This window comes from Eublepharis macularius, chromosome 3 (assembly GCF_028583425.1).
Source record: "Eublepharis macularius isolate TG4126 chromosome 3, MPM_Emac_v1.0, whole genome shotgun sequence".
Classification (NCBI taxonomy): domain Eukaryota; kingdom Metazoa; phylum Chordata; class Lepidosauria; order Squamata; family Eublepharidae; genus Eublepharis; species Eublepharis macularius.
Window position 1 is genome coordinate 52,879,201 of NC_072792.1, and position 24,213 is coordinate 52,903,413.

Below are 24,213 nucleotides of genomic sequence, written 5' to 3' on the forward strand. Positions count from 1 at the left end.
TTGGTTCCTGTATGGAATACATGGCGGTATGTCTTTGTTGCCATTTGCGATCTTGTATCCTGCAACAGTTTGACTTGCGCAAAACTTGTCATACCAACAGGGCTGCTGACTTTTTTCTCCAGTTCTTTGCTCACAGATCACTGCTCAATAATTTCCCCACTACTGAACCAAGTCATGATTGCTTGGACTGACAACACCATGCTCTTGTGTACCTTCATTATAAGCTTGCTTAACCACTTGCATGGCTGGCTGGGCTAAGTCAGAATTTTCTCCAAGGAGACCTCCAACGAAAACCAGGGTTGCAGAGGCAGGCAATAACAAACCACCTCCAATAGTCTCTTGCCATGAAAACCCCACCAGGGGTCGCCATAAGTCAGCTATGACTTGAGAGCACCACACACACACGCTATTTTGTATATATATAATTGCAGCTTTTGGTTGCATTTAGATGGCTGAGATCAGAAATGGCATTGGGTGCAGGCAGAAACCTTTAAAAAGCCTTTCAAATGAAGCTAATTAATTTTTCTGCAATAGCAGCACAAGAGCATGTGTTAATTCTGTGGTGCCTTAATGAATCATTCAGCTTGATATAGTCCAGACCAGAAACCTGTGTGAAATGTTTTGTACTTCTCTTTAGGAATCCTTTTTAAAAAAAGAAAATCCAGACCTGCAGCTCTCCACTGAAAGTACCAGTTTGATGATAATTGTTTGTCATATGTCCTCTAATGTGTTTTAGGAAATCATGATAGCGCCCTCCAGTGACTAAAGCATAGATCAAACCAAAGCATTAACACCAGTAAACTCACAAATCCGGTTTGCTTTTGATGTAGTATTCCTGCTGCTTCTCTGCATCAATAGAGGCCCTTAAACGGCGATCTGAAAATAAGAATCATGTTAATGATAATGAGCTATCTTTGTTCTCAAAACTAATTTTGCGTGCTTTCTCTATCTCTTACTCCCACACACAGATGTGCACACACACCCATCTTTTCTGTAACACGATTTAGGCCTCAGCTGTTTTATGCAGCTGTTTTTGTGCAGTGATCTTATCACATGCTCAGCGTGGAAGGTGGCCAAAATGTACACAAATTTCTGCTGCAGCAATGTCTGTAATCACCCAAGCTTCCAAAATACATTAATAGATTGTAGAAGCTACCATGGCTAAAATTGTGAATTCTAAAGTTCACGTGAATATTGACTTCTTTAAGAAATTTAATGTTGTGTGGCAAAAATTTTGCTTCACACAGCAAATAGATTGTCTCGAGCTCAATAGCAAATAAGCGTCACCTTTGCTGGAGCAGAACAATGTACAATGGATTTAAATATGGATAAATTGGTCAGCCACAATGGGCTTGAAAAAGGAAAAAGTCTTTAAAAAGCAACACAGAAAATCCCCTAGTACGCAGCTGGGTACAGCCTTCCCAGTGTTCCTAAGCCATACAGCTTCACGTTGCTGTTTCCATTTTGTTAATAGATGAACCAGTAATAATCAGATTCAGGCATTCTTCTCCAACTGGACTGGGTTGATGCTAGTGACTAGTTGTCACCTCAGGGTTTTTTTTTTGTACTGTTGGAGTGATTTATGAGCTGTTTTGTGTCTCTGTTTACTCTTGAATTCACTGGGCAGGCTTTGACAAGCCCCTGACAATAATAATGTTGGCATACTTTTCCTGGGTACTGTAAAAATGACATACTGTATATATGGCATGTTATGAAAATGTAGCTAAAGAGGTGTATGAATTATAGCCGCGCTGGCTACCTGCTGAGCTCCTGGAAGCGCGCCAGCGGCTGCAGAGTAACTTGTGTACCCCTTAGAAGACTCAGGAAAAGATTGTGGGAAAGATCTGCTCAGGGCTTTCTATGTATTTGTTTGTTTGGTTTTTATACCACTTCTCTTCAATTAAGAGCTCAAAGTGGTTCACAACAATTACCTCAGTTAAAACCAATACAAAAAATAATATATTCAATAAAATCACAATAAAACAATAGCACAGTACAAAAGCACTCTTTTACCAACCTCAGACCAAACCCTGCAGATACTATAAAATTGAAAGTACATATACAGCAATGAGCCCTGTCTCACAGTAAGAATATTAAATGCCAAAAGCACACTGGAACATTTCTGCCTTGAAGAGTTTCCAAAACATCAACAGGTCCTATTGGGCATAACTGCCTTCTGACAGTGCATTCCAGAGAGAGGGTGCCTTTTCCTGGAGGCCCTCTTCTTGGTGGAGGAAAGTTGTGCCACCCTGATACTGGGAACCACCACCAAGCCCTGTGAAGATGAATGATGTGGGTGGGGTGTGTGTGCGTGTTCAGAATGGAAGAGGTGAACCCGAAGGTATGAGGGCCCCAGACCATGAAACACTTTAAAGGTTAGAACCAATACTTTGAATTGGATTTGGAGGCTAATTGGTAACCAGTGCAGCTGCTTCAAAATCATTGTTATATGAGCTGACCATAGTGACTTGGTCAGCAACCTAGCAGTTGCATTCTGCACCACCTGAAGTCTCTAGAGCGTCTTCAAGGGTAGCCCTATGTAGAGCAAGTTGCAGTAGTCTAGACTAAAGGTGACTGTTGCATGGATCAATGTGGCAAGGTCTGACTGAGATAAATATGGGGAAAGTTGTCAGGCCTGGCAAGGATGGATAATTGCTACTGTAGCCACCATGGACACCTGTTCATGGAAAGCTTAAGAGTCTCTCTACACAAGACATCTGATATGTGAAGAACAAGTGTAGGGAGATGGAAGGGTAGCTGGGAAGAGTAGTTTAAAAAGACAGAGCTGGCGGCAGGGCAAAGACTTTGCTATACATTGGAGTTGTGTGAAGGGGCTGTGAAATCCCAGAGGGAAACTTCAGCCCATTATAACCTCTCCAGGTCCAAGCCCAGCTCTGGAAGGCAGCTCCAGCCCATTTCTATTCCTCGCTGCCCTTTGATTGCAAATCCACACAGTTTTAGACTGGGGAGATAGAATTGACTGAAAGATTGGACCGAAAGATTCTAAAAATGCAGATAGAGCCACTAGCATGCTACTAGGAACAAACTTGGCAGCCAGGTCGGTGTGAAGCACAGAGACTATCTATAAAATAGGTCACAAATAAGTCACAGGTAAAAATTGAATCATCTACCACTTTAGATTCCATAAGAGGAGTAGTTAACTGCCGAATCAATCTAAACAATTAAGCTGGACATGAACTTGCAGAAGTGATGGAGGTGGAAAAGAAAAGTAGTTCCTTTCCCCCTCTTTTCTGCCTTCACCTCCACTTCATAGGCCTTCCACAGAGCCCTATAATGTGTTCTCATAGTCTCGTCATGAGTCTGGCGCCATTTATGCTCTAGCCATCTGAACAATCTGTTAGCTTCTCTTGGCTCCTCATTGTACCTTCGAGTCTAAGTCCAAGGATGAAGAGAACATCAGGGAGCAATTCTATTGATGGCCTCCCAAAAAGCCCAATTCCAGGACTCAGTGAGCCCATTGAGTGAGCTGCCAGCAGGTCCAGAGAGATCCCACAAAGCATTCCAGAATCCAATAAGATCCATATGTCTCTGTGAGTGAGCATAAATCAGCTCATTGCTCAAGTGAGAAGGGGCAGCTAACTTCAATCCTGCCCTAATGAGGAAATGGGCTGACCATGGCACCGGTTCACAGACCACAACAGACTCCAGATCAACCTCTGCACAAAAGATTAAATCTAGCATGTGACCAGCTTCATGTGGGGAGCTGAAACAACCAGGGATAGACCCAATGTTGCCATTGCAGCCATAAAGTCTAAGGCCTCCCCTGACAAGACAGTCTCCACATGGATGTTGAAGTCGCCCAGGACCACCAATCTGGGGAACCACAGCACCCAATCGGTGTCAGCTGACAAGCTGAGTGGACAGTAAACCAGCAAAACACCCATTCTCTCCCCAGCTTCCCATGCCAGGCCTGCACATTCAGTGCCAGAAATCTTTGGCAAAGGAAGCTTTTTTTTAAAAAAAAAATTACATTCCATAAGGTTTTTCTTTGTGTTGCTTAGCTGGCAAGTTTCATTTCTTTTTTTTTTATTATTAACTACATTAACTAACAATACAAAGGAAAAGAAGGGAAACAAGGGAAGGAAAGAGAAAAAAAACCCAAACAACAACATTTAACATCTACACTACACAGAATGCTTTCCCTTCATACTGCCATTATTAAAAACTAAAGCTTTGTATAATATTGATGGAGTGGTCGACCTTACATAATGCAAATTACAATTCAAATTCAAATTAAGTTTTCCTCCCCCTCCTGGGTCCCGGACGCAGTTCTCTCTGAGCAACTGCAGCCGCAGTGCTCATTTCCTCCCCCCGCCCCTCAGACTTCTCGTTTTCTTCTTGCTTGGTGTCTCGCTAGAATTCCGGATTTTTATCCTCAAAATCCCTTAGTTGATCTTCTGATAATATCTTATAAGCTTGATCTTTGTAACTAAACCAGATGCCTTCAGGAAATAACCATTTGTACTTTATTCCACGTTCCCTCAGAAGAGCTGCAAGCTTTTTATACTTAAAACGTCTTTTCCGAACTAAAAATGGGACGTCTTTCAGTATCTTGACCTTGTTACCCAAAAAGTCCAGATCCGCATTGTATGCGTTGTATAGGATGATGTCTCGGATCCTTTTAGATGAGAAATCGATGATGATCTCGCGAGGCAGCTGACGCTTCGTTGCATATTTTGAAGAAGCCCTACGGACCTCCAAAATGGCGCTTTTAACCTCTTCTTTAGTTGCCTTCGCGGGTGTCGCCAATAGTTCCGAGACCAAACCCCATAAATCCTCATTTTCCTCCTCTTTCACATTCTGGAGACGCAAAATTGTTTGTGTTCGTTCCACTTGTAGCCTGATCAGCTGGTTCTCCACCAGCTTTAACTCTTTATTCGTAGCCTTCACGAGCGACGCACTTTCCTGAGCAGACTTCTCTCCCCCCCCCCCCGCTGCTTCCTTAATGGTTTTCACTTCGCTCTCAATTAAGCCCACCCTTTGATCTGTTTCGTTCAGCTTGTCAACAAAGGGTTTTATGGCTTCGGTAACCGACCTCCGCACCAGTTCTTCGAATGACTCTCCCTTCCCCTGCAGGGCAGCCGAAATTGACTTGCCCAGGGCGGGACTCTGTTTTTTCGCTGCCATTTTAGGGGGGGGGACCGCCAGCCAAATTCTGAGACTCAGCGAGGGGGAAGAACTAGCCTTCTTAGCTTCAGATCCCACCACTCCTTCGCGTGCGCTTGTAATAACAGAAGGGATTCGCTTACTTGCAGGCTTCCGCCTAGTTCTGCTCTTTGCCGTTTTCCATGGCCCGGCAGCACACGAGGCGCCGCACACGTCTGCCGGCCTCCATAGGGACAAACGGGCAATTTACCCCCCGCATAGGTTTTCGGAGGGCTCTTCCCGCAGCGTCCCGGACCCTGCCTCCCTCACTGGGAGTCCTGGGGGCTAATCTTCGCAGATCAGCCGCCCGGTCAGAGTGCTCGGGCGCTTCCTCCCGGACCTGCGGAGAGGAGCGTCCGACATGGCCGAGAAAACGAAACCGAATCCTGGCAAGTTTCATTTCTAATGCTCGTCACACTCCATTTTTATGATTGGTCAAAATTTGGTAACATGCTGGCAGGAGGGGAGAATAGCTCAGGACATTTTTCATCATTCCAAGTTAGTTCTTCTTGAAGACAGGAGACTCCTGAATTATAGTGGTCTTTGAACCACAAACTTTTCCCAAGCCTATCTTGAAATCTCACAGACAAAAGTATCTTGTGAATAAAATTATCAGAGCATCATGTGATACGTCAATTACTCTTCTGTGCAGTTGGGAGTTTTCAGTCTACTGAATTTGTACCTCATGAATATTGCTTTCTACCACAAGGGCAGTTGCATTGCAAGGTGTTTATGAAGAATGACAAAGTGATTATTAATTGATGTTGCTGCTAAAGCTCTCTTCCTAGTCAGGATCCATTTCATTTCTCACAGGGCTACGGAGGGTACCAGCTGTCAAGAGGTGACACCTTAGTCTGCTTTTGACCTGCAGCACAACGCCAGCTTGGCCACATCATCAGACCATTGCTTAATACGTAGAACAGGTTGCTGATTCACCAAGTCTGAAGAATTTCTGGGACAAGTGAAATTGCGACTTATGTTCCACCCGGTGAGTCACACCCCAATTACATCCTTCCAGTCTGGAAAGCAGTGTGCGTGAGGGAGCAATCACGTTTTGGGTTTTCAGGAAGCAAAAAGAAATTCTAGGCGATCGTGTCCTCCTAACAAGGATGTTTCTCTTGCTCAAATTTTCACACACATCCTGCTCAGTCAGGGCAAAAGCAAATAAGCAAATAAGCCTTGCTTGTTTGGAGAGAAAAAAGTTTTTAAAAACTGTCACAAATCTTATGACAGTGGGTCAACTATTGATAAAATGAGTACTTGAAAGGGCATGTTTATACAGATACAAGTGGAACACATAATTTGCATGTGAGGTTGATGCAAATACATGCATCTAGGTTGGCCATCCCTGCCCCATTATAATGCTTAGCTGGACCCCATTGAAATATCTTGATGTTTTGTTGTACAGATGGGCATGAATATGAATGGGCTATTTTTAATATTTTGGTACAATGCTTTTAAATGTTTTATATGAAATGTTTTAAATGCTTTAATGCTGTTATCCGCCCTGAGCCTGCTTGCGGGGAGGGCAGAATATAAATACGATAAAATAAATAAATAAATAACCACATACAGGAATAATAATGTTTTCTCACAGTTAGTTGTTTATGATTAGAGCTGCATTGTAGCCAAAGCCTGAGAGGTTTTTTTTAAAAAATTATTTAAACTGGTATTAGTGAAGTTGTCCAGAAAACCCATTTCTTTTCTCTCAAGTCATGAAATCCATACAATTGCATTGGTAGTTTGTCAGCAGCTTAAAGGTAACTGTATTTTGAGTGGGTTTGCATCTATGTGGCCGGCAGCATGCATGGATTAAATGTGTCTCCAGAGTGGTCAAGAGCCACCATGCCCCTCCCAGGCAAAGAATCTGTTATGTATTGGTCAAGCTTCTAGCTCAAACAAGGGTACTGAAGCCTGCACTGTCATTGGTTGTTTTGCTGGTAGCAGCCAGTCAGGGCGGCATGATAAAGACCAATCACTGAGCTGTAAATAAGTTATAATGTATATAGTTGATGCAAATGAAGGGTTCCTGTTCTGCATATTCTCATTGGATGTTAAGATAGTTGGGGCGTGGTTTGGGAATGAAAGCTGTGTATATATGTGCAGCTTGCCGCCTAGGTTTTCAGTGATGTTCTGATCAAATAAAGAGCTTGTTGAATCACTCAGCGTCTGAACCCACTATTTAACAGAATCCATCTGGTTTCCCTTCCTAAAATCTAGCTAAAGCATCACATGAAAAAAAAATCATGTGACTGCCAGCCCCATTGGCTTCTGGGGTGGCCAGGGCCCAGGAATCACCCCCCACCACCATCGTCCCCATTTGGCAGCCCCATGCGTTTGTCATTAGTTGGTCAGGCATTCTTTACAATCAGATGCACTTTCAGTGTATGCACGGCCTTTGTTCCTGCACTGTTGGCAGCAACAACAACATTCGATTTATATACCGCCCTCCAGGATGACTTAACACCCACTCAGAGCGGTTTACAAAGTATGCTATCATTATCCCCACAACAACAAATACCCTGTGAGGTGGGTGGGCTGAAAGAGCTCCTAGAAGCTGTGACTGACCCAAAGTCACCCATCTGGCTTCAAGTGGAGGAGTGGGGAATCAAACCTGGCTCTCCAGATTAGAGTCCCACGCTCCTAACCACTACACCAAACTTGCTCTCTTGTTGGCCCTTGGGAGTGAGGGGGTGCATCTCTTCTCAGACCTCCCTGACACACTTGTCCATCTCATGTACCTGTCAGGTCTCGTTTATGGAACAGATGCTGTATATATATTTAAAATGCAGCATAGTACCATAACCTCAAGCTATGCAACCCAAATATAAAACAATTGCTCTTTGCAGCTTCAGCTATATAAAATGTAAAATAATTGATGCTTACAGCTTCAGCATTATACAGGCTGGCCCTGCTACTCCATAATTTACTGTGACTCTCTGCTTTGTTTTCAGAGTTTGGTATTAATATAAAAGTGGGCAAGTCACAGCCCGGCTTTTTTTGATGGTAGGTATAAGCAGGGACACTTTTCTTTCTCTTTGGAGCCCTTATGCTGCTCCTAATACCTCCTTGCAACACCTGGGTAACAACCTCATCTTAAGATCCTGATGGCAGCAGAGCACCGAAGCCAGCATATCTCCAGAAACACCAGCATAGCTTGAAGATGTAACTCAGAGCTGCACTGGCATAAGGCTTAGTTTGATGTCTGGGATGTGAATCTTTTATGCAATCTTCCGAAGCAACAATAAAAAGTGAATGAATAGTTATACTCCTAGAAAGCTGGAAAACATTGCAAATGAAGATCTCAAATACATATTTGAAGAACAGTAAAAAGAGATCTCCCACAGACAACCAATGAATTAAATATAGTGTGGGCTGAAATAAGAGGGAGAGAAACTGGAGGCAAAATCAGCAAAGGGCAATAAAAAGTTCTTTTTGTTCTGAGAAGTATTTGTGAAGCTAATAAAGGAAAAAGTTATACACTAACCCATGGTTTTACATCTGTCAATATCACTTAGAGGTGTTTTTTTTTAAACCAATGCTGTGTTCTCAGAGAACAATATAGCAGCAAGAATACTTGATTTTTAGCATCTAGGCTTAAAAACTGTGTCCTTAGCAACCACCAACCAGTGGAATTCCCCCTTGGCCTGTTGCTTTGTCTCCCTCTTTCTCTGCTCTTTTAATGTTTCAAAGACCATATTCAAGTTTCTGAACTCCAAGGAGAGCTGTCTAATGAGAGGTAGCAACTAACTACTAATTAATGCATTGCTGCCTGCCACCAAATAGCTGAGAAGCTCTATACTGAGGGACTGCATACTGGCATTGTGATCCTATGAAACTTAGAAAGAAGCTGAAGCAAAAGGGTGGCAAGACAGTAGAATTCAAGGTGTTCATGGCTGTAATTCTGTTTGTGTACATATTTTGCAAAAATTTACCATAGCTATAGACAAGGATACTCAATATCCCACCAGGGCAGTTTGTGTCTATCCTGCTTTAAGATATTAATCGTGAGAACTGAATGTTCAACACATGATTTCAATGGCTTTCAAATTCCCTGAATGCGTGCAATGGCAAAAAAGGAGCTGTACATGCACAGTTACATACCTTTTTGTGGCAGCTGCCATCCTTCCCTACCGTATCAGTTGCTGAAACAGCTGCCTCCGATGTGAAGGCACGTTGTTACAAAAAGTCTGGCATTTTTAGTTGAGAATTCCTACTTCGGCATATGCCTCACACTGCAATCCTATGAAGACTTATTCTAGTCTTCTTCAGTGACTGAACAGATGCACAAAAGCCGGAAGATGCAAAATCCAGATTACCATAGATTGATATAAATTACCATACATTTAAAATGTAGGTTATGAACCAAGATACAACCTACTGCGCATGCACAAAGCTGCTCTACATAGTGTTCAAGTTGACCCTGAATAGCAACATCAAAGCAAGCTGGCAAAGGGGCTCACGCTTGTGTTTTTGAAAACTTCAATCAAGGCAAGTTCAGGCGGTAATGATGTTTGTGTCAAAGTTCTCTGACTTCCTGCCTATAGGCAATTTCCTACAGCTTCTGAATAGTTAGATTCTGGGGCAGTCATGGTCTTGGGGCATTTCTGGGGCCCTTAATCTGGGATTTTAAAGAGCTCCCAGAACAATTTTTGTGAATAACAAAAATAAAAGTAATCCTGTGTTGCTCTTGAAGTCCGATTTCCCACTTCCATGAACACAACCACTATTATATTTTAGGCTGCATTTTAGACATCACAACAAACCTCTTTTGGTCTGTGATGGACATGATCATTGTTTGTTAATGCGCTCACATTCTCCCCTCCCTGTTCTTCTTGCATATGATGACTGAAGACTTCCTGGTCTGGGACGTCTTGACTCAAGCTCCACCTTGACATGGCCTGATAAGCGCACATGGGAGTGCGCTTGTCAGACACTCTCCCAACAGACATCGATCAGCATTGGACACTCGACAGCAAACAAAGATGTCTTTCTTTTCTTATAAGTTTAAACGACTAGCCTCATATACTGATCTCCAAGTTTTTGGGTTTTAGTCATTGTTAGGATTTTTATATTTCATGCAATGTATTTTGCTGGTGTTGAATGCTGTAAAAATACCTTGATCTTAACAGGAAAGTGGGTTAGGACTTCACTATATTTTTTAAAAAAAGAAATAGATGGTTTAAGATAGTACAGGGAAGTACCATGTGTGGGAGTTTGCTGGAAATGCATCAGCCACTGACTAGCATTTACAGAATTCTTTGCCTTTATAAAAGTAAACAAACAAGTCAATTATAGACATCTAGGCAGCTTAATCTCTGTTGCATCTACAGACTGTAGATTATTCACCATTCCTGCCATAGCCTGCAATGCTCTGTTGAAATCTAGGACCTTCCAAGCAGATTAAACCAAACCAGCAATAGTCAAAATGCAGATTTAGCATAATAGAAAACATTTCAGATGACAATGTTGGAAAGATTTTTCACATAAATGCTTCAGTAAAAATGATAACGGTTCATCATGATACAGTGTAGTTGAAATAACCACATATGCAACTGAGAGCCAGTTTGGTGTAGTGGTTAAGAGCGTGGGACTCTAATCTGGAGAGCTGGGTTTGGGTCCCCACTCCTCCACTTGAAGCCAGCTGGGTGACCTTGGGCTAGTCACAGCTCTCTGGAGCTCTCTCAGCCCCACCCACCTCGCAGGGTGTTTTGTTGTGGGGATAATGATGACATACTTTGTAAGCCGCTCTGAGTGTGTATTAAGTTGTCCTGAAGGGCGGTATATAAATCGAATGTTGTTGTTGTTATAAAACATGATCGATAGAGCAGCATTGCAAGGATCCATCAACAATTTACAACTCCACTACCATCCCTTGTACTGAAGTATATGTTATTACTACTACATTAGCATCCCAACTATGCAGTTCTGAAGATGAGTCATTCTACTTATGATTGGAAACCCCCCCTGCTTTTTTCTGGTCAATCGTGTAATATAAAAGAAACTGGAACCCATCCGGAAGCTGCCTTAACAAGAGGGTGGGTGGAATTTGTTCCTGGTCATGCTGGGCTACAGAATCTTGACCCTTTTTCTGGAATTGTTCTTGCAGTCTGATGCCGCTGCTGACTCTCTGGTGATCTGCCCCTGAATTCCAACTTTCCCTTAATTCACTATAACCAGCACTGACTGTACCTTGTATAGCTACTGAGATGAGGATGCGGGATATACATTTTAAAAAGAATTTAAAATATCCAGTTTCTGAGGTCTTTACATTTCACCATCACTCTGTCTCATAACAAATGTTTTGATCTAAGATGCCACAAGATTGCTATTACAGTCTTAAGGCAGACAGATAGCCTAAGCTGTCATGAACTAGAGCCCATCAGAAATATATACTCCCAGCTGACGGAAATATATACAAGGGTACAAACTCTGAGCATTTGAAGAGAAAGATTCAAGACCAGTATCACTTTAAAGACCAACAAGACTTCCAGAGTATAAGCTTTCAAGAAACAAAGCTCCCGTTAAAAACTCTCAATCTTGTTGCTCTTTAAGGTAATACTGGACTTGAATCCTGTTCCTACTGCAGACCAGCATAGCAACCCACCCGAGACTACCTGAGCATTTGAAGAAGCTCTCAAAAGCTTATACTGCCATACTCTTTTTAAAGTGCCACAGGAGCCCTTGTTGTTTGGTTGAAAGAGAAATAGAACACAGATGATTAATGAAAAAAATACTATGTTTATAGCTAAAAAGCTCATAAGGGGATATTATTTTTTAAATTATTTTTGAATTAATAAATAACATCAAGTAGCCTGAGGGATTTGAAGGATAAATATAATTTTTTAAAAATGAAGTAGGAAGTGCTCTGAAGTATATTCACTTTTGGCTTTTATATTCACCTGGCCATGACATATTGTTTGTACGCAAAGAGCCTACCCATGCATCACCTACCCACGTGAGAGGTTTACAGGTGCGCTAGAGGAGTTTGGTCTGTCTGTATGTCACATGCCATTGAGATGTAGTCACCTTCCACATACAACTGAAACAGGACTATAGAATATCTTTATGCTTTGGCTGGTTTCAGCATTTCAACACTCAAGTGACTGCTATACTTTATCTACCACTAGATGTCACCGGCGAACAGTTTATGAATATCTTCTGTCAACTGCCCTGTTCCCAAGTTAGATTGCATGCATGTACCATTTGTGTACAGTGTACACTTGATTTTTCTTTATATATGCATTGAGTAATGCTTATGCTACATTAAACAGAACATGTCATTGAAACACCACATTTATCTACGCACTACTTCCTAGTTTCATTTGCAAAGAGAATGCATTTTGGCTCTTTCTTACAAATAGACATTAATGCAGGCAGGATGTATATGTGTTCACTGTAACATGTGAACTGGAAGTTTTCTGCCAGCCGATGAAGTTTGTCTCGAGTACCTTTCATGATACCTCCTTCCTGCTCTGTATTTTAATTACTATTTGGGAGGTAGGGTTGCGATCCCCTTACCTTCCAGGTGGGGGACCCGGCATGTACATTTTGGATGTCCTCATTCATGCACAAAGTGCACGTGTGCTCCCAGCGCAGTGCGATAACATCATTTGTCGAAGTGATGTCATCGTGCAGGCCCTGAGAGTGGTCCCGGGCTTTGCGCTGGGCCAATTTGGGCCACCAAACGAGCGGAATCAGCCGGCATGAAGCTGAGGAGCATTCCCTAGGCCTGAGCAATGATATCACTCCTGGGAGTGACATTGTTGCACCATGAGCACACCCTGGGAGGCCTGTTCCTATATCTTTTCCCCCACTGACCAGGTGGCACTCCAGAGGCTTAAGTGCAGGCTGAACTTGCGGTACCTTCTATCAGAGCCCATTTGCACTTGGCCTTATTTAAATTCTGGAGAAAACAAAGGAATCTCTCTGCTAATTCACTTTTAAGGCAAAGCAATGAACTGCTGCATTTAGACACTGTTTGCTTCACTGACTTTGACAACATCTTCCATTATTCTTCTCTGGTAGATTACTTTCGGGATGTCCCTTTGCCTGGTCTCAATATATGAGACTGGATCTTTAAGATGGACAAAAGTACAACCGCAATGGGCAAAAGTACAACTCTCTGCTCTAAGTTTTCTCCTTGGTTCAAGTTGTTAAAGAGGGACCATGGCAGAGCCTCTTATTTGATCACTTTTCCGAGTCTTAGAATGGCTGTAACTTCTCTGAGGTTTCATACCATGTCCTCAGCCATTCTAGATGGCCATTACACACTAATACACAAATTCTGTATTGGTGGAGCTTCAGTCCCCAAAGACCTTCTACACTCTATTTTGTTCTTCCCCTTGTATACAGAGCCCATAAATAAATTCCTTAGTGAATTCTTTAAAAACATTTATTTGGAACAGAGAGTTGTACTTCTGTCCAACGCAACGTCTGCCTTAAAGATCCAGTCTCATATATTGAGATCAGTCAAGGGGACACCCCAAAAGTCATCCACCAGAGAATAATGATGGAGGATGTTGTTAAAACTAGCTGAGCAAAAACGGTGTATGAATGTAGCAGTGCTTTGCTTTGCCTTAAGAGTTGACTAGGGGGGAAATTCCTTTGTTTTCCCCAGAACTTAAATAATGCCAAGTGCAAACAAGCTCCAGACTAATATTCTCTTGGTGCCCTTTCACATTTCTATTTTAACCCAGTTGTTAGCCTTGCTGCCCTGACTCGGTGTAAAGCAGCTTGGAGACAGTGGTTTCAGACAGCATCTACATCCATTTATGTACTATGTATGAATTGTGGTGGTCATTTTAAACAGTGCTGTGCACTTTTTAAAAAAAATGCTTCAAACTTTAGTGCTATAGCATCAATACACTAACATGATCATACCATATGTGCAATACCAAAGTTCACTATTGTAGTGCTATAGCACAAATCACTATCAATTTTAAAAAAGGAAAAGAATGCACTGGAGATTGATAGGAAAATTAAAAAGGCAGTACTGGCAGGAGCACCACAGACATTTCAAACAGAGTGCTGCAGTGAGTCAGAAGTGCACAGAAAATCTGAAGATAGGAGAAAGGAATTTCCACACACAAAAAACACAGCTTAACCCTACATTGCAAATGGGACACAAGTGGCTTTGTGAGAAAAGGTAAAAAAAAGAAAACCCATTAGCCACTGGCAGCCACACCAGTTGTGTCTGAAATGGCACAAAAACCCTCTTAGCAACCAGCAGCCGAAAACCGTTTACAAAGGCTGTGTGAAAATGGCCTTGATGTGCTTGTCTTTATTTCCAAGGATTTTAATCTCCTGTATGTTGTCTGAAAGGTGCACTTGTACAACTTGTATATCGTTGATTTATCTGCAGGTGCCTACTGGCACACAGAAGAATTTACTGTATTAAAATCTCTATTCTCGAAGTTTATACACTGGCTGAGCAATCCTAAGCAGTGGACTTAGAAGGGTGTGATTCTGCTTCAGATGCAATTGTTAGTGAGTCAGACAGCCTTCTTATATGTCATAGTATACATCTGAATGCCCTGTGACACAACTAGAAATGAATTGACTGGGTTTCGTCCCATACTTGCCCATTGCAACAAATCAAAGACCCATTGGCAATGAGTGGAAGAACTAGACCATGAGCTCTGAAAATGAACCACAACATATATCAGTCAATTACCACAAAGTTACATGGTTAAAGACAAGAGGGATGTATTTACATGTGGAAGGTCAAGATTCAGATTGGAAATCAACAATGCAAACTGTTCTAGGTAGGGCTGGCATCTAATTAACCTACTTGCCAGAACTGATATGAAGATAAATTAATGCTACCTAAATAACAGGACATCTCTAGCTGCGGAAGCACTTTTTCTACTTATGTCCATGGGGCTGGCCACTAGATATGGAAAACAGGTCATGTCCTGTTTGCCACAAACATAACCTGCAATTTTAATCTTCAGTCTATGCTGAGGAGATTTGTGGAGATAAACAACATTGCTTGTTTAGCTTGTGGTCACTGACAAAGATATCTTGGGAGATGGGATACACTGGGAAATGGGAAAAGGAGCTAGGAGCCTACAGAAATACAAAATGTACACGTTTTACAAGCCATGATTTCCACTAGAGTCAGAAAAAGGGGATATAAGTGTTGCAGAACTCCAGAAGGGAATCACTAATATACCTTGAAAGCAGTGTGCTTTCCTCAAACCTTGCATGAAATTTGATAGATGTTGACTTGTAAAGCTGAGAATGGTCAAAGTAGGGCCAAAGCATCATTTTTCAAAACCACGCATAGTCTCATAATGTGCTCCTCTCCTCCATAATCCCATTTAATGTATATGATCTCTTAAGTTATGAAAGAAAAAAAATCTTCTGAAATGCCATAAACCAGCATTTCTCAAACTAGGGTCTGGGGACACCATGGGGATCACAAGTCCTTTGCAAGGGTAGAGAGTGAGCCCTTCTCATGGCTTCAAGATAATGTGAATATGGAGTTGTCTCGGTTTAGGAATGGGAGAAAAGATGGTCAGGAGAGGACAAAATTTGCCCTTCTTTTGTAGGGTGGGAACTTATAAAGCCATTGCCACTCATAGTCACCAAGTTTCCAGATCACCTCTGCACCCAAGCCAGAAAATATGCTGAATGGTCACTGGAAACCGATACCTCAGCCTCACAAACGCCAATTGGTTGACTGGCACCAAGCGTGTATAGCCCTAATGCCGTTATCATAGTTATTTCAGGTATAAAACTGGTTTACAACTCTATTTTCCGAACAAAGGTCTTTACCACAGAGAGACGCTATTCTGTGCCTGTAGACAATGATAATCTGCATCAGTTTTCACCTTAATATTGGAAGATGGAAGCTAAGGCTTTGTGTGAGGCTCTTCTTTTTCTATTTCTATTACTAGCTCTGAAAGTGTCTAGCCCCTTTCCATCTGGCTTCTAAAATTTGTTTCCCGATAACAAAGGTTCTGGTTGACTCTGGTGCAGAGTCTCCTCCTCATTGCTGCTTAGCATTTGGGAGAGGGCCTTTTGAGTAGGGCTCCGTAGAATCAACAATGCTCTCAGACCTGACTTTATAGAGTAGACCATGTACAGTCAATCTAAATATATTGCTTTTAAAGTGTAGCTGATAAAGGGACTCATTGTATTGTCTGAGGACAGAGGCCACGTACATTTTGAAAAGGAGCTAGCTAGTAAGTGGTAAGTGGTGGAGAAGGAAGAGTGGTCTGTAAAAGGCTTTTCAATCAAAATGGAGACTTTGGGGTAGATAATAGGGTTGCTGGTTCCCCCCCATCAATTAGTGGGTGGAGGGTGACGGGCACTCACCCTTCTCTTCACACCTGCGCATGTCAGTGACACTGGTCAATGACATTGCTTCCGACGTGATCCAAAAGCAATGGTGTTGCACCGGGGCCGATTCTTTAAGAATTAGCTATATTTTGGGATGCGCCGAAAGAAGCATCATTGACCAGAGCCCCAGGCACACCCGTTTTCCCAGCCTGTCTCCTCCGGTGCAGTCACTTCTCGCAGGCCTGCTTTTTTCTGCTGATCAGATGGCAATCATGAGCAGAGGCACCTGTCAGTGGGATATTGCTTGCCACTAGTGGGCACCTGGGAACCTTAGTTGCTGAAGATTAAAAACCACTGACATACACTGCATCACAGCAATGCACTAGGATCCAGGATACGGGACATACTGGCCATTTAATTTACAAGCAAGCACAGCCAAGACTAAGCAACTAGACTTGCCAGTCTCCAAGTGTGGCTGGGAAATCCCAGGGGGAATTACAATAGATCTCCAGGCAATAGAGAAAAGTTCTTCTGGAGAAAATGGTTTCAGGTGGGTAGCTGTATTGATCCCTGCAGAACAGCAGGATTTGGGTCAAGTGGCACCTTATGGACCAACAAGATTTTCAGGGTGTAAGAGAGTCAAAGCTCCTTTATTCAGATACAAGAAGGCTTTGGAGGGTAGACTCTATGGCATCATACTACAATGAGATCCCTCCACCCCCTAAACGTCCCGCCCTTTTAATTTATTTAATTTATTGTATTTATATTCCGCCCTCACCGCTTTCGCAGGCTCTGGGCGGATAAGCCAAAGAGGCTTTTAAACCAAACTTTTAAACCAAAGAGGCGCCATCCTCTATCCAAACAAACTTGGCGCTGCTAAGTGGCTTCTGAAAAGAGACATTCATCTTGACTTGCCTCAAGGCCGTATCCACTTCTCATTCTGGTCCTGACCCCCCTCCCCATGAGAGTCAGTCAGCCCCCAATGGCTCCTTAAGAAAACTACCAAGATACACGTCGGGGAAAGCCTCCTTGAGCCAGAGCCCTCCTATCAGACCCACAGCCACGATCTATTTTGAATTCGGATCTGATGGTCTAAATACGGAGCGTTACATAAACGCAGTTCGTCCTATTTCTGCCCTAGAAATAAATAAAACCCACCCTGCCCCGCGCGACGTCCTTGTGAGCTGAGGAGGGAGGGAGGGAACAGGAGGAAGCAGAAGTGAAGGGGAAGGACATTCGCTCGGTGCCGTCTTCCCGGCAGAGCTCCCGCCCTGCACCCGAGGAAGCCTCTCGCCCGCTGGCCTCTCCGGCCACACACGTGCCCCGCCGGCGGAGAGGCGAGCTGGAGACATGTGTGCTGGCCTCACCAGGCCGGAGCCGGGGGACGCTCGCTCAGGCGCTGCTGCCCTCAGCCGGGGAGAACGGGTTATACAACCGCCCGGCGTTGCATAAGCGCCTGAGCCGAGAATAGTCTCCGGCTGGCTGCAGGAGGGGGCAAGCGCCGCCTCGTTCTCCTCCCCCTGACCCTGACGCGAGCTCCGGCGGGGACGCCCCAGCCCCAGCTGCCCGCGCCTCCCGCGCGCTCCCTGCCCTTTCTTCTCCCCGCCAGGTCCGAGCCCTGGCGAGAGCCGAGCTGAGCATGGGCCCGGCAGCGGCGGAGGCTCGGTGAGGCGGCCGCGCTGGGCTGCCGCCTCCTTCTGGCCCCAGCGCGCCGAGAGGCTGCGCTCGACGATGGAGCCCTAGCAGCGCCAGCGCCGCCACACCCACCCGGGGAAGATGGAGCTGGGGGGCGCCCCGTCCGGGGGCCCCTGCCCGGAGATGTTGCAAGTGGCCGAGGAGGCTTTCCGCGGCGGGCAGTTCGCGCTGGCGGCCGAGATCCTCGGCTCGCAGCTGGCCGAGCTGCCCCAGCCCGAGCGAGGCCTCCTCCTCCGCCAAGGGGATGCGCTGGCCCGCGCGGGGCGCATGGCCGAAGCGCTGGAGTCCTACAGCGCTGCCGCCCGGCTGGCTCGCCTGCGGCCCGAGGAGCTGCGGGAGCTGGCCGAGAGCTTCGCCCTCACCATCCGCGAGAAGGAGCTGCGGCTGCCTGCGCGGCCGGGGCCCGGAGGGGGCGGCTACGCCGAGGGGGGCGACCCGCTGGGGGACCCTGCCTGCTGCCGTCCTCCCGAACTGCTGGGCTGCCCTTTGTGTCTGCGGCTGCTCTGTGAGCCGGTGACTTTGCACTGCGGGCACACCCACTGCAAGCGCTGCGCCCTCCACGGGGGAGCCGAGTGCGCCCGCTGCGCTGCCCGGCGGCCGGCCCCGGGCTCCGGCACGGCGGCGCAACCTCCCGCCTGTCTCCGCGTCAACGTGGTCCTGGGCAGTTTGCTGGAGAAATGGTTCCCGGACGAGAGCAGAGCGCGCCGGCTGTGCGCCGAAGGGGACGCCTTGTGGGAGAGGCAAGAGCTGGCGGTCGCGCTGGAGAAGTACAACGAGGCCCTGGAACTGGGTGAGTGGTCGCGCGAGCGAGAGCGCTCTGTTCCCCTCGTTGCCTCCCCTTTTAGTCGGAGGCTGCACTGTAAGTGCCCAAAGAGCCTCGAATCCCGTTTCAGTGTTACTAGCACAACTTGGCTGGGCTCTTTGCGCCGGGCTCTTTGGCCTGCAGCCCAAGCATCGTTCTCTGGTCCCGTTTGCATCTCAGAAGCCGATTAGTGATTTCCTCCTGCCAGCGACGAGCGAGAGGCGAAGGGAAGCCCCGTGGAATGCCTCCAAGCTTCCGGCATTCAGTGGCGCGGCACGGGAGGCTCCAGATATTATTAAATCCGGTGGTCCGGTTGTGCAAACAATTTAATTGACATGTTAAGCTGCTGCTGCTTTCCCCTGGGAGCTGTGTAGTTTGTGTATGTGGGACACTGTGTGGTTGTAAAAATAAATGGCTGTTTGATCTGTGAATGAGAGGAGGAATCCTACAAGGAAAAGGGTTTTATTTTGAGAAGATGGTACTCTGTGATGGCAACTTCCTGCACTGACTGTCTGGCGTTTTTGTGCTGTATAAGCAATGCAGGAAGTGGGGGAAGTGTGGTCCTTTCTAAAGGAAAGAACAACTGTATTTTGTGTGTTCAGGGCATGATCTCTGCTCGTGGACAGGTGAGACTTCAACATGGAATAAAAGTGTGGTCATTATGGAATAGTCTTGGATAAGATTAAGGATAACTTGTATATCTGAAACTATTCCATAGTTATGATTTCAGGATGCATGTCAGTTAAAAGTTGAAATAATTCGAGTTGTAAAAGATAAAGAATGGGCTGCATCACATTTTTAAAAACTGGTTCCATTCATTATGGGCTAATAAAAGGGTAAACTGAAACATATTTTCACTGTTGGTGTGAAGATGGTTTTTACTGTCACGAGTTTGTTCTTTGGAAAACTGCACTCTGGACATGCCCCCTGGTGTTTTAATCTGTCTGAAACACAGAACGGATGTCATGACTGAATGTTGGGAGCTAGTCCTTCCTATTTCCCTTGATTTTGTGCTTCACAGGACGTCTAGCGGTATGCATGTTTTCTTATTACTGTTGTGGCTGTGCACAGAAGTCACAGGGAATGAATGGGATGACACATCCTACCTGGCAAAGTCTTTAAAACATGTGCGGTCTGGGTTTAGGTCACTGCCTGCTCTCTTTATTTGGATATCCAAAACAAACAGTTCACTTCCTTCTCTTATTTACAGTACAGTCTTGGTCTCTCTCTCTCCTCTCTCCTTTTTAACAATTCAAGGCAATGTCACCCATTACATAATTTGCCACAACCGCTATGTAGCTTTTAATTGTATCCTGTTTGGTATTGTGCTTCAAAACTGCCCATTGGAACAGGCAGACTCAAAAGTGTGCCATTTACTTGGCTGTTGCATTTGTCTTATAGAGCTTGGCATGTGCTCATTATACTGTAAACTTTCACAGGTCAACCTGATCTTCTGAAAAGTTGCTAGGGAGGATCTCTTTCCAGACTTGAGGATGAATATCAAAATAGCGGTACTGCCTTAAGCAGCAGTTTTCACCTTTTACAAATGGCATATGCCACAAGGCCCAACCTGTGGGAGGTTTCCGTGAGGGAGAAGCAGTCTTCTGTTTTAGCTAAGGTTAACTTTCATACATCTAAGTGTAATATAGGAAATCCATCAAAGTTTTCCCTATGGAAAATAAAGTTAGGGATGAATTCCTCTTTGTGTTGTCCTGCCAACTATTTTGTAGCCCCTTAAATAAGTTTTCTTAATTTAAAAGTATTTGTTCTGTTGTGCAGCATACACTGGCACTTTGGAAAACCCCGATCCTCATTCAAAAACAGTAAATTGCAAGTGTTTTTGTATCACATGGGCCAAAATAACTGTTCGTATCCCAAAAACAAAGAGGTGAGTTCACCTTTTTTCTTTGTCAGCCCCTTAAGGCAAATTGGAATGATGGATTTTCCTAGTGACTTCTTCTTTGTGATGGTCAACATTACTGTGTGGTGTAGTGGTTAAAGTGATGAACTAGAATCATGGAGACCAAAGTTCAGATCCCCCTTTTGCCATGGAAGCTTGCTGGGAGAGCTTGTGCTAGTCACACTTTCTCAGCCTAACCTACCTCACAGGGTTGTTGTGAGGTTAAAATGTAGGAGAGGAGAATAATATAAGGCACTTTGGTTCCCCATTGGGAAGAAGGGTGTGGTATAAAGGAAGTGAATAAATACTGTGAACAGGTTTTGTCCGCTGTCATTTTAATTTTTTGAAGGATGCTGCAGAGGGTGGTTTTGTGAATAAAGTTGAATAAAACTAAGAGCTCCTCTCACTTAATAAAAGTACATGGTTCTTTGATCCATCTCTGTCTGTCAAAATTGAGTTTGGGTGGAGATAGGTGGTAAATTGCATATCCCTATCCTCTCAGTATTTATGCAAACAGTGGAATGGTGCTTAACTGCAAACAGTCCTGGTGCATATCAGGTCATAATTCGTTTTTTAAATGCTGGTTTGAGACAGCACTGGCATATGTTTTTTCCAAAGGCAAACTTGCACCCAGCTATACAGAAAGGGATTAATTGTCCCACGATTGTAAGACAACTGAAGGTTTGCTTTCAGGGCTCATAAGATTACACTAGTCATTGTGTTTCAGCAGTGGTTTTATACCTTTTTCTGGCCATGTGTGGCAAAACCATGGATTCTGAGAGAGGTTACTTGTAGACATAAAGATGATAAAACAGCCAGTTAAACTGCTTCCAAGTTACCAGGGCCAGCCTGAAGTCATGGGTAACTAATGATCTCAGATTTTCTGGACAGTTTTCTGATTCCCTAAATAACTTGGGATCTTATTTCACATGATTATTTGTTTATATTCAATAAACTTTTTTAAAAAATCATTTTATTGTCTGAATTAAATTTATTTACTTAATTTGGTTTGTAGTCTGCCTTTTTTGCTGAGACTCAAGGTGGATTACTGCTTATAAAAGAGTGCATTCAGAAAATATGAGACAACCAGTGAACAACGCAATAGGACGAGGATTAAAGCATTAGAGAACAGTGCGAACCAACTATCTGAGGCAAGGTATACTATAAACTGTACAGAAAGTGGATTACAAGGTATAAGACAGTGCAGTAAAAACAGGTGATGCCTACAGTGATATTGCAGTAGACTACAACTCTGTCCCGTTATAAACATGCCCTCCTGGGGTGTTCCATTCCTTTTAAGAGATGTCTCATGAACTGTACCATTTCACTCATTTTATGAAATGATAGAAGTGTGGAAGCCTTCCTGATCTCCTCCTGCAGGCTGTTCCACAGAGTGAGAGCCACCATGGAGAATACACATGAACAGACAGCTGCCAAGCTAACCCGTTTGCAGGTGGCACTTTTAGAAGGCTTTGCTTGGATGAGCAAAGTCTTTGCAGTGGAACATGGTGGGAGTGAAGGTCTTGCAGGTATGTGTGTCTGAGGCCATTAAGAACTTGGTAGGTGGAGTGTCTGCAGAATGGGTGTGATATGTGTATGCTGCTTGGTGCCCGATGGTAACTGAGTTTCCAAGCCATCTTTAAGAGTATATGAGATTGATTTAAAATAAATGCCCAATACAATAAAACATGGATTTACGTGTCTGTGATGTTTGTATTATGCATTTTGTGGTTATCATATTTTCATCCTGCCCCTCCCTTTTTATTCTCACAACAGCCCTGGGAGATAAGAGAATGACTGGACCAAAGACACTCACAGTGCCATCCCAAGCAGGTGTTACCAGAACTGCTCTTTATTATAAGGGGAAATTAGCTTTAGCAGTCTGTAACTTGAAATTTAGCGCGGATCTTAACCTATGTCTACGGAGGTCCCGATTCCAGACACTCTAGTGAAAAAGAGGCAGACTACAAATAGGTTCAAACACGTGTATTGTCTAACAATGTGGCGTAAGCCTGAACTTGCACAAGCATACAAGAAACACACAAGATCTAGGAAATACAGAGTATGAAATACAGAGACGTTCGCATTAGCTGGTTCCCAACGATGATAGGGGGAATACTCACTTATCCTGGAGCGAAGCAGAGACACGACAGCGAGGGGTGGCCCAATGCCAGCACTGGGACCACAGACGGACAGCAAGGAGGTCTGGATAGGATGGCACGCGCGCCGAGTGGTCTGAGAGACCAGCTTAAATACCCCAAAACGTACCCTGGGGCTGGTGCTGTACTTGGTGGTTCTCACAGTTTAAAACAAAGGTTCTAATGGGCTACTGAATGGCTTGGATGGGCCACTTTGGTAATCTGATTGCGATAAGTGACACCTCAGGAAGAGGGGACAAAAGAGGGAGGGGGGAAATCCAAGTGGGCTGAAAGGATGTTCCAGCGGACAGGGCTTGTCCTGATGTCATCAGCTCTGGAATGCGGAGGTTTCTTTGAGATGCATTCTTGGGATGGTCGGCACTTAGTTCTTCTCCGGGGTGGCTCCTAAGATATGCAGAGCGGGGCGAGGGGCTCTCGCTGCGGACGTGGTGTGCCCGCTTCGCCGAAATGGCTTCCCAAAGCAGTCTTCTTCCCTGGGTCTTCTGTCTGCCTGAGAACATGGATGCCGGCTGGGCATAGCTGGGGCTGGATAGCAGGCTGCCCGGTAGTGAGGGCAAGCTCGGCGACCGACCCGCGGGAGGCTCCAGGCGGGAACTGACCAGGGAGCGCCTAGCCAGGCTCGCTGGAGGTTTCCCTGGCAGGCGCCCGGCTGCTAGCAGCGGCTTGGGCCCATATGAGGCAGGCTTCCATGGAGGCAGGGGGAACAGCACACAAAACACAGTCCAAAGCAGGGAACAGGCACGGTCCGTGGCAGATGGCAATGCAGGCACGGGGCACATTTGTAACAGAGTCCAAACACACACTAGGAAGTCCAGATACAGGTCAGGGCAGGGCTGCCCAGAAAGAGAGTCCTTTGTGCAGTTATCCAAACATGGAGTCAGGGAACTGCACAGTCTATAACAGCAGCAAGGCAATTGACACGCAGGCAGGAAACTGACACGTGTATCAGAATACACACGTGCAAGGCAATCTTTGTGCAGCAATAAAACAGCAACGCAGGAAACTTTAACACAGTTCATGGCAGGCCTTAAAGCAGGAGAGGGGGCCTACTTGGCAACACAGGATAATGCCCCTCTGAGCTTATGCCATGGGAACATAACCATTTTTGGACCAAGTGCTGGGAAAAAACGCAGTGTCTACCTGTGATAGCCTATTGGTGTGCCAGCAAGCTAAATGGAGGTGGGGGTGGGGGTTGTACATGG

The 24,213-nt window shown here is 44.7% G+C and overlaps 1 protein-coding gene across 1 annotated transcript in view; it reads left to right on the forward strand.

The window, feature by feature from the left end:
• The first annotated feature begins 18,013 nt into the window (after positions 1 to 18,013).
• LONRF2 (LON peptidase N-terminal domain and ring finger 2) overlaps positions 18,014 to 24,213 on the forward strand; it is a 63,230-nt gene continuing 57,030 nt past the window's right edge. The window contains exon 1 of the mRNA XM_054975097.1: positions 18,014 to 18,940. Within this exon, the coding sequence (XP_054831072.1) occupies positions 18,232 to 18,940 (709 nt within the window). The 5' untranslated portion in view covers positions 18,014 to 18,231. The remainder of the gene's footprint in view (positions 18,941 to 24,213) is intronic.